This window comes from Saccostrea cucullata, unplaced genomic scaffold, assembly GCF_032062105.1.
Source record: "Saccostrea cucullata isolate Sc308-1 unplaced genomic scaffold, CSIRO_AGI_Scuc_v1 ctg661, whole genome shotgun sequence".
Lineage (NCBI taxonomy): Eukaryota > Metazoa > Mollusca > Bivalvia > Ostreida > Ostreidae > Saccostrea > Saccostrea cuccullata.
In genome coordinates, this window is record NW_026919374.1 from 62,933 (window position 1) to 78,172 (window position 15,240).

The following is a 15,240-nucleotide window of genomic DNA, read 5'->3' on the forward strand; positions in this document are numbered from 1 at the left end:
ACTGGAAAGGATGAATAAAAGATATAAAGGGCATTGTAGGATTATGAAATAAAATGAGCGTTACATCAAAACATTGTATTGACCCTGGACGTGATGCTATCTCTTTCTGGAGGGGGTAGGTACCATGTGCGGAGGTTACTACTCCAGTTGCATTAGCATGTTTAAGCACCATTTACAGCTTGTTTTGGCGTAATTATAGGGATCTTCTAAAGCCTCACACATCTATGTTTCATTTTTGCTTGAGAGGCATATATCACAGACATAGACCTTCATACCTGTACCCCTGGTTTGCTCTCAGCATGATTCATTTGTGTTTAGTCATCAACAGTGAGTTACAGTAGCAAATGTATAATTGTGATTGTTACAGTCATGAATAACAGCAAAATAAAACTTCTTGTTGTTCTCTGTGACATTATATGTTTAGTAATATTATACATGTAACCAAAGTTAGAATCTGAAAAACCCACGAAGATTCCCTTTGATTCTTGAAAAACAGTTAGCACGAGGCAATTAAGTAAGAGTTTTCTGATAAAACACGGATTCACACTTCTAGCAGCACATAAAACTATACAGCAGCCATCTAGTAATGAAGTGGAAGACAAATTGATACTGACTGAGGGGAATAAAACAAACAAAAACTTAGGTGTAATTGCAGATAACACATTACCCTCATCCATCTAAGCAGCATAACAGTAGCAAGTCATCTTCACACCTTAACAATTTGTATCCTTTTATTCACTTTAGAATAATTTAATCAAAAATGATGATTCTGTATCTTGTAAGAATTAAACTGCATGAAATTTTTGTACAGCAAAAGTACATTTGATTTTTTTTTTTTTAAATTTCAGGAAAGCCACCAACCTTGTTAAATTAACTTGAGTCTAGTATAACCTGTGATATGTCACAAAAGATTAAGTTACCAAGGAAACCTGATATTTTCTGCATCATTCAACAGGACCTTAAAAGACAAGATGCCTCACACCAGAGCTGTCAATCACAGCTAGAAATGACATCACCTCACAGGCCTACATGACAACGGTCACAAATTTTATACATACTCTTCACCCCTAAACAGAGAGAAGCTGATACCCTACACTGCTAAATAGGAGTAAAACACCACCACCTGATCCCACCTTGCAGGTAGAGACAGGTAAATAAAGCACACAAAGGTAACACTCTGGGGCTAATATCTCAGCATCAGCCTTCATCCTACCCTATCACTGACACCTGTTGAAAGTTTGTATAGACCGTTTTTTATAAGTTTGAGTAAGATGACAAATGAGGGCAACAGTCACGTCAATTCTGTCGTAAAATTCTCCAGATGCGCGGTTCTCACTTTCAGAAAGGGTTTACGATTTACAGGTTATACACTTCCCTTTCCACTTTCTGTAATGAACACACTGATCCCTGATCCAAGACGCAGGGTGGTAATATTTGAAAGAGAAATTTCAGGTGTTCCTCCAAAAATGCTTTGATTTGCAATGATCTAAAGACATTAATCCCCAAAGCCTTGTATTTCTGCAATCTGTGCAATAGAAGACTGTTCAAGTTGGTCTACCTCTGCAGACAGGTGTATCACACAAAAAAACCTCCCTAAAATCAATTGTACATAGGGATTAAAACAGGAACAATAAGATTACAACATATCCTTGGTTTTGCTATAACTATGTCAGTATTCCTTGTGATCGGAATGATTCATAATCTCAGGTGTCTTATTCAGTCTCTGATCTACTGCAAAGCGACTGCACGGATTGCATGATTTTACTGACACTGTTGATTAAGTTTCTTAACTTCAAGGTGTCTGTGAGACAAAATTAGCAAGAATTTATTCAGATTCCCTGGTGACAGACATATCATAATATGTCAAATACGACTTAACATGTATGACATGATTATTGGAGATTGCACACATGAGTTTTCTTATATCAGCAGGTGGTAAAGAGGTAAAACAATTCCTTTATTAGGTACTAAATTATTAAAATTATACAAATTCCTGAATGACATCAAAGGTAAATACATGTATATTACAGATGTAAAAATGGTCTTTGAAGCTTCAAAATGGAATTTTTGAGTCTGTCAGCAAATTTTTCCCCTAGCTAACAAAAAATATCAATTTCATCAAACAAAGTTCATTTAAAATGAAGGGTAGCAGTTTCATGCCCTTATATTTTTTTTTCCTCTTTGATATTGTGGACCTATATAATTCAGAGTATGGGTAGCATGTGACCTTTTGTGTATTATTCAATGCAATTAATGGGCAAACAAAAGATCAGTATTTCTATGGCTATTCAGATCAATAGGTCTCCATTCAGATCAATAGGTCCCCAAGGTCTTATATTCTCTATAAAGCCTGTTAAAAAATGGTTTTAATTGTCCTTCCTCGATTAACTTTAATTTCACACCTCATAACTTACCTGATCAGCAGCCAATTTAATTTATAAACGGCTCTTTTGTTCACAAAAAAAATATTTATTGTTCATTTACAAGCAAATTCTATTTTTGAGGTATTAATTTCAATAGATATTAACAACACTTAGGAGAATTTATTATTTTAATATATTACATCAAATTCTTGTTTCTATTTTAAACTTAATTAATATCTGCCTTTCTCTGTGTGAAATAATTTCTATATTTATAAATTTTATCTCTTATCAATCCATCTCAAATTTCCTTAAAAATATATTTATTTCAGTCAAGGCATTTAGCAAATAACAATAAATATTTATTATTTTTTTCATTTAATGGAACATTGTAAAGCAAGTATAATAGATTGCTTGATACATTAAGATTATCCCTGATATATTTACCGTATATATTATACCCATTGTGATCAAAGACTTTTGAGAAAACCCTCAACCAAAATAATTATACAGATCATTCTTTTTCTTTTCTGAAAAAAAAAACATAAAACTGCCCCAAACAAAAATAGACCAGTTGGCTTATTCTGGACACATGCAATTCATGAATAGACCATCCTGCTAATGCGGGGAAACATTTCCTTCGCTTTGGGGGGTGTTCTAAGGTCATTTCTTATTGAATGGAATGAGCAAAAAGGATTTGGATGTTCCAAAATAAAATACATTAGAAATACTTTAGTGGAAAAAAATTAATGTATATCGGTGTCATGCCACTGCTTTTTTACAAAATAACCACAAACTGTTTTGTATGTTTAAACCCAAATCCTTTCTAAACCTAAACCACTAAATAAATGACACCGAGATCACTGCGGTTTCTGTGACAGGGTGCGGATTACCGATACTAGGTTCGAGATTTTTCACACGCTGTGCAAGAATACATCACTTACTGCTTAAATAGCTAAGCATGTTCTTTTTGCTAAGCCTGACCTGAAGGAAAGGCTTAGACCCACTTATATCTACACAGAAGACAGTGGTCAACAGTTTAAAGTATATACCACCCAAACATTATATCTCACTTCTTCAGTAGTCCAACTGGAAGAGTGGCCAACAGTTTAAAGTATACCACCCAAACATTATATCACACTTCTTCAGTAGTCCAACTGGAAGAGTGGCCAACAGTTTAAAGTATACCATCCAAACATTATATCTCACTTCTTCAGTAGTCCAACTGGAAGAGTGGCCAACAGTTTAAAGTATACCACCCAAACATTATATCTCACTTCTTCAGTAGTCCAACTGGACAAGTGGCCAACAGTTTAAAGTATACCATCCAAACATTATATCTCACTTCTTCAGTAGTCCAACTGGAAGAGTGGCCAACGGTTTAAAGTATACCACCCAAACATTATATCTCACTTCACCAGTAGTCCAACTTTTCTATAAAGTCAAAAAGTTCCCAGAAGTTTAAGGTATACCACCCAAACATTAAATATCACCTCAACAGTGGTTCCACTTTACATTTCATAATCTGTACAGAGGACAAGTGATCAACAGTTTAAAGTATACCACTCAAACATAACTCACTTCAACAGTAGTACAACTTTTCTATAAAGAGGATAAGCACTCAAAAGTTTAAGGTATACCATACAAAAAATTATTACTCACTTCAACAATAGCCAACTTATCTGTATAGAGGACAAGTGGTCAACCATCCAAGGTCTCAGTTCAACAGTGGTCCAGCTTACAAATGGTAAACAGTTTAAGGTATACCTCACAAACATTTTAACTCTCTTCAACAGAGTAGTCCTATACAGACAACAAGTGGTCAACAGTTTAAGGTATACCACCTTAACATTATAACTGCAGTGCTTATACCTAAGAAGGGTGTGGGGAAAATGTGTAGATTTTTTTTTAATTTGTAAGTGGAAAAAAATTGGAAACGGAATGTAATAAAATTAATGCTTCCCAATCTAAGGAGACCATTTAAGGATCGAGAAATTCAAGAAAAAGCAATGGTTAAAATTGACATTACCAACGGCAAAACTAATATACAGTGGAGCCTCATTTATCCGGACGCTTTGGTTCCCAGTCAATTTGTCTGGATATGTGAAGCGTCCGGATACCTGAATCACCAGTTAAACAAGACAAAATTACATGTAAAAATTTCGTTCCTATGAAAAGTCATCCGGATACTGAAGCATCCGGACATCTGGGGTCCGGATATCTGAAGGTCCACTGTACTAGCCCCTAACCTGTACTTTTCTTCTGAAGACATTGAAAAAAAATATTTCGATGAGTTTTGAGTAGTGCAAATAGTTAAATACTCCTCCCAGCCACAAACCTGCCTCAACCTAATGACCTACTAAACTTCTGAATAGATTCTGATCAAAGCAAGATAATCAAGATGTATTTCGAGAAATAATCATCTTTACCCCCTCTTCCTATAACCTGATCTTAAACAGACAGTTTGTTTGGGTGGCAATATTTGCATAATCTGTAATGCCATAAAGCACCAAATCATAAGCACTACACCTTGGAATAAAACTGTAAATACAGTCCAACCTGGGTATCTTGAACATTGGTAGCTCAAACACCATGGTTATGTGAAAGTCATTTGGAAGTTCCAAGCATCTGGTCTTTTTAGTATTTTACCCTTGATATATTGAATTCTCAGATAGCTTGGTTTTAACTCTCTCATTATAAGTAAGACAATGAGGTTTGACTCTAGTGGATTTAGTTTGTGTACTTTAAGGTATACCTGACCACTGGTCTCACAGTACTTACTTGTTCTGATCTAAACACAGCTATTTTCACCACCACGATGTTGATGTAATTGCCAACTGATGAATCTCGGTATATGCCTGCAACCTGTAGAAGAAAGCATGGTAAATTAAGAATAACAACTAAGGCATACTATCTCATTAATATGTTATGTACGTGCTTTGATCCACCACATCTGAAAGCATGCAGACCCCTCTATGCTCTAAAAATTCTTCAGGACATGTAAAAATAATTTATTTCCCTTGGCTTTTGACCTTGAATTGTCAACTGAGATGCTATTCCTATGGTAATTCATCCAGACTTTGTCATGTCTATGCACCTGTCTGTCACCCCCAACACATCTTTGTGCATTCCAATCCACCCATATTTTGCCCTGTGCATGTTATTCATGTAGCAGAACATTAGACAAATTATCTTTTAATTATTGCTAACAGATTTTTCTTGCCTACATTTTTCATTCCATTGCATAATGAAGCTCTTTTATAATTAAAAGCTAGGTGTAATATTGATGAAAAATGTCAAGAGCAGTCACACATTTTAGGAGCAAGATCAAGCAAAAATATTTTTTAGGTCTGGATTTGGGAAAAGCATATGATCCCAAAGATATGCATGGGCATGAAATTCAGCACAACTTTGGCCCACAATTGGGGTGACCATGTCACTAGAAGCAATCTCTAAAGTGTGTCACACCCTCTTTTAAGTTTTTTGCACACTAACCCACCCATCTGGCCTAATGCTTTCTGGAATAGGTGACATATATATTAATTTCTCAGGGATGACAGAAGAATACTATATTGTTCCATTAATCAGTTTTCTGTGAGGTCCAAAAATTGGCAGTCTGATTATGATGGACTACAAGCTGCCAGGTGTGTTCTAGTCCCCTTCTGTACATTTCCTAGGGAGTTTTGCAACAATGCACTGCAGGATTGCTGTTAAGGAAACAGCTCTGCACTTCAGTGCATTTTTATAAGAAATAAACTGGTTCAGCATGAAGCGTTTAATTGCATCAAAACACTCAAGGCAATTTGCACCTCATAGTGTATCTAATGCAGCCAGAAAGGAGTTACTTTATTCGCATACATCCATCATTTCTTAACTACATCAACAATGCAATATTACATCAGTTTTATTCTCAATAAATTACAGTTCAAAAGCTCTGTTAATTGAAACTCTGGATCCTGATAATAAGTAGAAGATGTTTGATACACAGATGGAAGATTCTTCAGATTGTATCACTTACTATTGCCATCAAGGTCAAGATGTATCTTTCAAGGTCATTTCCATGGTACTGTAACATTTTATTGTCGGCAGCAACCATAACTTCCACATTGCGTTTATATGAAGTTGAACGCTTCTGGAGATGATGACGAAAAGGCGATGATTTTAATGATGACTGGGATGATGACGATTTTGATGAATCATTTACAGATGAATTATTTACAAGAGTATTTGCACTTTCGGAATTAAATGAAGAATTCTCATCTACTGTATTTTTAAGCCTAACTTCATCTTCCACTTTCCTTCTAGTGTGCTTATAATTTTCTGAAAAATAAAAGAAAAAAGTACAATTTTATACTTTAATATCTTGTTCTTGTCTGCAATAATATTTTCTGATATTAATGAGAGTCTAATTTTTGAGAGCAAGAAAGAAATGCAGATGGTTGAAATAGTACTGAAGTTCCACATCGTTTTTTGAGCTTTAATCACACACTGCACCCTTTCATACAATGAGTATAAAATGTCAACTGAGGCAGAAAACGCTCTTTAAATACAAATTTAAAAGAATGTAATACAAACATATTTATATATTAGACTTCAATGACTCATTGACAGAAAATAAGTGGGTCAATAATAAAGAGGTCAAATATTCTATATATCCTTTCACTTCTTTTCTTGTGATAAATTGGCCAACCAAGGAACACAGGGCAATTCAAAACAGAGAAATCTTCATTGAAACTTGCCAGGTGTTGGTTTGCTTGTAATGGTTGTTGGAGACAAGCTATGATATATTGTTTTCTTCTGTGAAATACCAAAAAAAAGAATAAATAAATTTTGAAAGCTGATACCTATTTCGTCTTCCCTAGTACAATGAGTGCTCAGTGGCAGATTCTGGATGGATGGTTATTTGTTATTATATATTTTGTTTTAAAAGACAAAAAAAGGGGGCATGAATCAAAAACGCAACACATATATTGTCATTTCTTGAGGACAGGTGATACAAACAAATATTGGATACCAGGATTGGTATATATATTTTTTGACCTATTTTGGTAGTAAATGATGTAAATATCAAATTTCTAAAAATATTTAAGAAATTGTTAACTTTCCATAACATCTTTTTTGCTATTTTCATGATTTTTTTAACTAATAAAGTTTCGTGTATATTGTCTGTTTTTAAAACTAATTTTAGAAAATCACCCTGAATTTTATTCCATAAAAGTCAACTACGGATAACATCAATTTGACTTTGCAAATGCATGTGCAAGTTGGTGGCAAATTGAATGAGTAAAATCTTGACCAAAACCAAGTTTTCATTTTTCTCCAAATTCCATCCCCATTCACCATAATAAATCATCTGCCTATACCAGGGCAGTTGTTGGGCACTTCAAACGATTTAATTTTCAGTCCACAATCTTGGTATCACCTTTTACCATCCAATATTTAAACTCTGTTCTTAAAGGAGGCCTTTGATTAATGGATAAAATTTTATTTCATAAAAAATAAAATCTCAGATATTTTATTATTATCTGCAACAATCAAGGCATTTTTGTTGATAAGGGGTAAATAGCTCATATTACAAAGGAAATGTGAAACTGTCACCTACGTCCAAACAAGAATGAATAAACATTTTCTAAACATGCCTCCTCCAACTTCTTTTCTACAGGCGCGTTTGAGCTTACAAGCAATTTAGCACCTTACTATCTGGCCTTTATCTTGAGAATGTAGTTCTTCTGTCAGAGGTCTGTCTGCCAATGCATTAAAGCAATGAGATATTGTTTCCTGGTGATTTGAACAACTTGATGCATCAAAATGTAATTGGATTGGAAGAGGAATATATAGATATCCCTAGAGTAAATGGCAGTTGAGTTCACAAGTATACCAAAGCCAATACAGCTAGCATTTGAAACACCTTAAACTACAGTACTGTAAATGTATTATATTTAGCGTGTACGATATTTGGCGGAAATTGATTTTTGAACATGTTAGCGTAGATTTGATTTAGCACATTTCTCAATGTTCTTATTTATGTATACATGTGCAAGATATTTAGCGTTGTACTTGAATTAGCGGAAGTTCCTTTCCGCCAAAAGCGCTAAAAAGAATACACAGCCAAATGTAATACGTTTACAGTATTATGTGTGTATTCAACAAGTCATTACCTTTTACCAAGTCATGAGTTTATAATAACTTAGCATATTAATTGCAAAGTAAATTGATAATATTTCAAAGTAGCTGGACCAATGCGTATTAGGAAAATAAGACAATACCTAAACAAACCTAGCTGTTTTAAAACTGTCAAACCTTAATGTCTTTCTTTTGAAAATTATTTAAATTTCTCCCAAAATGAACAATCCATACAATCATCCTGACTCAGTGGATCAGACTAGGAGTGCATGTGCAACATCAATGTTTTTTTTCCGATCAATGAAAAGTAACATTGTGTGGCATTCAATGACATACTTTTGTTTCTTACAGAATTAGCAGATTGTAAAAGTGCAATGTTGCATGTGAGCAGCATTTGGCCTGCATGGGAAATGGGCACACCTCCCTCATATCCTCAAGACTGCAGCGGAATCTTTTGATCTGGTTTTATAGTTGCAACTAAACCCTTCCGATTTAGTTGTAGTGTCAATTGAGGCTTGATAAGGGAGATGCAATTGTTTTATGTTTTATCAGTTAGGTTCCTAAGGGTCAATTACAGCAGATTGTGAAGATAACAGTTTAGTGTCTAGGATGGTGATAAGAGTGCCTATTAAAGTCTCATTTTGTCTGAAGTAGCATGCTTTTAATTGTATGCTCCCTGCTTATATCAACAAACATGGGATAAAAGTTTTATCACTCACTGGATCAATTTTATAACATTTACTCTAACTGATAATATCACTTCATTTTTTTTTTCTCAGATAACTTTGTGAGTATGAGAAAAAAGAGCAATTGGATACTGGAACACTATATTATTTAAGGAAAATGACACAATAAGACAAATTTTCAATATTGTATCAAATAAATACATTTTAAGTGAATTAAAATGAACCAGGTTGATCAAAATAAGGTCTAATTATCCACCATAGTCAGAGATTTGTAGGGCTTGACCTTTTCTTCTGGGTATCATTTCATAGTCCATGTCATGGTGATTTGTTTGACATGACAAAACTGATCAATTATACATGTGCACTTTTTGAATAAGCATAGAACACAGGTGCAACAACTGTAACATACAAGAGAACCTGTCAAAAAATGTCCAGCAAGATTTCTCCTTCGACCTCAACTTTTCTTTTGGCCTCAATATCAACACCTAACTCCATGTACAATACTTGTTGACCTCCAGGCTATTGGGATCAGGTTACAATTGTTCCCTATTGCTTTTTACTGAGGGATTTTCACTCCCCTCCCTTAATGTGGTGTATCTAAGATAACCCCACTCTAAAAACATCCAAAATCCAGAGGGAAGTCCTTTGTTTTGCAAAAATATTATAAATTCTTAAATTCAAGAACCTTGAATTCAAATTATAAAATTTTTATATGTAAAATTTCAAAATCTGCTGGGACCGAATACTTAACCAATTGTACCAATCAAAATGTTTGATGGAGAAAAAAATTGTCAATGAACATACTTAATTAAATTTGCCTCCACAAGGTACCTTCCATTTGTGATAATGTATTGCATATTTCTAAATCTTTTTGAATTTAAGCCCCAAAAATTAACTTAAAAATCATATTAAACTTAAATTATCTATTGATCATATGAAATGATCAAAGCAAATTTCAGCAAGAGACAATTGTGAAGCATTTTATTGTTTCATGCATGGTTGTATGAATATACACACATTACTACTGCATTTTCACCAAATTCAAGTCAAGAGAATAATAATAAGCCAAGCATCCTAGCTTACACTCAATGTAATAAAATTCAATTAATAACCTAACATCTCTTACCAAATCCAACACAAGAATATAATTTTTCATGGTTAGCCATGATTATTAAAAGATCTTTTTCTAAGAGGAGAAATTTAAAGACTCCAACTGGCTACAATCAGCTGTTAGTATGTATGCTGGCCATCAGCCAAACCACAAACCGATAAACCTTTACAATATTCTACTACATCGCAGTTTTGCTTATTCAACACAAACAAATGTGAGGAAACTCTTGATCAGCAAAAAACACATACCCTGTGCTCAGTATAGGCCACTTCCTCATTTCCATATGATCTAAATTTGAATTTTAAAAATCTTATTCTATAAAATTTCTATAATCTTGTACTTTTATATTAAAGAATTTTTACCAAAGTGGAAATCAAATGGACTTTATCAAATCATCCACAAAATGTGACTTTTGGATATTTCAAAACTAATAATCTATAAATAAAAAAAAAAAACTATAATGTAACTCTGCATATATGACATTAATAAAGCCTCCAACTTAGACTACAGCTGGGCAGCAAAATGAATGCACTCAGACCAAGACCCCCAAATAAATCCCTGACATCATCAGAGATTATCCTGATCAGTGACAAGACCTGTGACAACAGTAAAGAGATTAGAGATTATCATCTGGGTGTCTGACAGATTCCAAGAGGACTCTATCAATATCTGAGTACTCCACCGCAAAGTCACCAAGACACAAGATCTTATCTCCACAGTACCACACAATACACCTGAACACCAGCTCTACAACCATATGACTTTTTGAAGGAAAATATCAAAATAATCCATTTACATTAACCACAAATCTTTTAATTTTTTTAATCTTCAATAATCGGATCCTATTGTTTAAATTGAAAATATAAGAAGCTGCTCTCTTAAATACTTTTGCATGTTGGTTATGACATCATTCTTTTATACAGAATAGGGGTCACTAGTTCTGCCAGATGAGACAGAACAATTACCCAATCTGATTAACCAAAAACAATGACCCTCAGACATGACACCTCTTGGCATCAGACATTGTGACCTCCCCTACAACTTCACCCCTTCCAAGAGCTTCTTATTTTTCTTCTAGGGCGGCTCCACACCCTCCATTGTTTCCAATTAACCACTGGCATTGTGATGGTGAGAGCTAGTGACTTTAAAACAAAAGTGCCATGGTTCAGACCTGCTTGCATTTATTCCAATAATGTCAAGAAGTTCACAAGCCTACAAACATCCTCTGTACATAAAACTAAAATACTTTTACAAAAACATGCAAGTAATTATCTATACAAAACAATAACCTGGGAAAAAAATGACGACCCACCCCACTTATCTCATGTTTTTATGGCTTTTTTATCTGTGTGTCATTCACTCCATGTATAAAGTTCAAAAGTGTCATTCTATTTAGGCTTTACTGTTACCAAAATGGATATTTAAACCTGAAAGCATTAACAAGAAAAATATGGTGGAATTATTGTAATTTTCCAGATGATGCACTTTTTAAAGTTTTGAAATGTTATGTCAGTGATGCAGCTTGGGAAAAAAAGAAAACTTTAATTTTCTGGAATCTCTATTCAAACACCATTTCCTCACAGGTCACTGAGTATATAGGTCAAGAATTTAGGTGACCGGAATTTCAAAAGTCTGATCATTGTCATTTTTATGCAAAGCCTTGAACATCCAAATCAAACATGTGTTTGTTACAATTGTACTAATGATAATGGAATCACAGAATTTTCAAGCATCTGTTGGATCACACAGGAAGTTCTCAGAGATCTCAGCAGCCACATTGCCACTTCTTTCAGTATACATATTGAAAGGGTCAAGGTCATGTTTTTATGTCTTCATGTCTGATGCACAGATACTTATGTTTCATCACATAGATGCCTTGATTAAGCAGACAAGGGGAAAACCAAATTACTCCTTGTAATCGCCCATCATATTGTCTGCATACACACTAGTAATGCACCGACCTTAATCTAATTAGATACAGATTAACGTGGCTGTACCTTAATCACGAAAATAAAGAATGATCAAGAGGAAATTAACACATAAGCCCAACCACTGATTTAGTCCATACTTTCAGGTTGCTCAATTACAATTTGATGAATGTGGCCACTGGTGTTGAGATTTCTACTTTTTTAATGCTCTGCACTCAAAGACAGATAGCCAATGATAAATTCATGACACGGGCGGGTTAAGCATTCAGTGGGTGGTTGGTGTGTACGTGCTGGATTGCCCACAATGTTTTGTATCTTATCACCTGACAGTAAGCTTAAATGACAATTAAAAGCTGTAGATGATAGAGCTTCAGTGTCTCTGACATTACATCCACATATCTTCCTCTTTTTTTGGCATAAAACTTAAAAAATCTACATTTCCTGCTGCTGTTTGATTTTTCCCTGGACCCTCCATCCCTTCTGTTTCTCTTATCTAATACTCTTGTACCAGGTGCTTTAAATACTTAAGACTAAAGAATTCAACCAAAAAAGAATTCAGTAGCCTCTCTGATTAGAGTAGCTCCTGACACCTTAAACAAGTAGATTTCTTTCCTGTATTTTTTTCCCACCTCATTTCCTGAACACCTTTCATTGTCATTCTTTCAGATTTATATGAGAAACAAGACGAAATGCCACCAAAAAAAAAAAAAAAAGAAAGCGTTTGACTTTGTGTCCTCATGGCACAGGAATGTGCCTCTCATTCATTGTTTTACTATGCTAACATCATATCTTTTTTTTTTTGACCTGTCATAAAGAAGATAGTAGTTTGCTGGTACCCGCCACAGAATCTCGGCTATTGTCCCCTTAAATGACATTGGAAGAGACTGGTACCCCAGTTTACAAGCTCGAGGCCAATGGCCAATTATGATGATGAATTTCTTGGCTGGACTTCTTGTTATCAGATGACTCATGCATTTAGCATGAAATAAAAAACACACTTTAAAGTGTTAACCATAAATTTATGAATATTTTAGAAGGGAAAAACAAATAAATTGAATGAGATACAAAATTACTAGAAAGACCCTAAGCTATCATGAATATTAGAAGTATGAAGATTATAACAGGTTTTTTTTCACCATGCTTAAAAGTAAACATAGGAATAAGTAGAAATTGCATTCATAACATGATATTAATAGTGAGTGCAAAGAGCGGTGTGAGGCACTGGTGCTTGTCAAGTGAGTTTTATAGAGTAATAAGAAAGAACAGAGAAATTTTCACCTAAAATCTCTCTGTTATAAGCAAACTTTTCTGTTTAACCTCCTAAAACTCATTTGTTACCAGAATTTAGACTCCATTACAGAACTACAACTTACACATGACATAATATGTGATGTCACAGTCTATATTGTCTCAATGTTGTGCAGTTTGAGTTCTGTTGAGGTTTTTAATAGTATAAAACTGTGCTCAACCTGCACACTACTAGAACAGTACTAAAACTAAAATACTGATTTTGGTTTCAAGACAGACTTTTCCCCCACACCACTAATATAGTTTTTTTCATTAAAATGTGTTTGTTGTAAAAAGCTACTGGATCTTGGCCTCATGGAATCTATTTGACCTGTTATGGGATAGGGAGAGTTTTTTTCATTAAAATGTGTATGTTGTAAAAAGAGAGTTGTTGTCAATAAATGAAGATTCTGTATCCTTTCTATTTACGAAAACATCAGCGACACACCTGAGTTTTACCTGTGATGTGATCTGACACCCCATCAGTAAGTCAAAGACATCAGGACACCTGTGGAATAATACATTACAGTCACCACTCGCTGCCTTATATCATAATCCATATTAATATCTGCCAAGATTCTATGACTTATGGAACTTTTACAAATCACCCCTGTCACCAAGAATTAGTAAACTTGTAATTAAATTAATTCTTGCCAGTTTGTAAACACCAGCCCCAGTACAAATCTCCCTTGTCAGGTTTAGGAAGTAATAGCTTTTAGCCCCTGCATCATTCAACATCCAGGAAAAGACCCCCATTCTAAGAGGAACATTACATTAGTGTCACCATACACAAGACAATCATTCCATTTTTCCAGTACTCCATAAATTTCAATAAGTCGAGAGACTGGTAGTAGATTATAAGTACTTAGTCACACGACTGGTGACATTTGAGTCAGTCCTGCTGGTACACATAGCCAGAGGTACTTGTTACTTTCTTACTTATAGCTGCAATTATAACACTTTCCAGGTTGAAGTGCACAAACCAATTATGCCTCAGTTTTACCTTACCTACCACCAATTCAAATTGCCATGTATTTCTTACTTTATATTCTATATCCACCAGAAATAAGGTCTGTCCTAAATAAGAGCTTCTACTTCAATTTGATGACAGAAAATAAATTTGGACTTTTCATTGAAGAAGAAATTGATAAATGATTTTTTTTTTTCATTTACAAGTCATTTTTAGTTGGACTGGATATACATATAACTTGTAAAGACTTAATTTGACAAATATGTCACCATTTTCAAAGTCTAATTGAACTTATTATGTTAGTTTTGACCACTGCTGTTTTAAAGAAATTTTTTTTAAGTTCTACTCTAAGAACAACTAAGACAAATTCAGCACAGTTCAAACTTGGTCATCACAATCACTTTTCTTATTATACCACCAACACTGTTACCATTTCCTACAGATCCAATAAATCAGACTTGGTGGTCAACCCACAGTTGTCCTAAGTAGAGAGGCATTAACAGGCCATATCAATGACAAGGTGTCATTCATTCATCCCCAATTATGACCCACTACACAAACCAGGCCAGTCCTGGATCTTCTATTAAATAAAACTTTTAACCTTGACCTAACAGGTAAGGGCACTTTATCAAAGGACAATTTGAAGGTTAAAAAGTTGTTGCTTGTTTTTTTCAAAAATCAAAACAATAAAATGTCACAGAAACGATATACCGGTAATGTATCAATGCATGCAAGGTTTTGACTTTTCTTCATTTATCAATAACACTTATATTTT

At 34.3% G+C, this 15,240-nt stretch overlaps 1 protein-coding gene across 1 annotated transcript in view; it reads right to left on the minus strand.

Moving 5' to 3' along the window:
- The window catches only part of LOC134230035 (A disintegrin and metalloproteinase with thrombospondin motifs 9-like), a 90,301-nt gene that overhangs the window by 58,299 nt on the left and 16,762 nt on the right, over nucleotides 1-15,240 (minus strand). Inside the window, exons 4-5 of the mRNA XM_062711811.1 lie at nucleotides 6,379-6,680; nucleotides 5,142-5,225 (exon numbers count right to left, since the gene is read on the minus strand). Of these exons, the coding sequence (XP_062567795.1) occupies nucleotides 5,142-5,225; nucleotides 6,379-6,680 (386 nt within the window). The remainder of the gene's footprint in view (nucleotides 1-5,141; nucleotides 5,226-6,378; nucleotides 6,681-15,240) is intronic.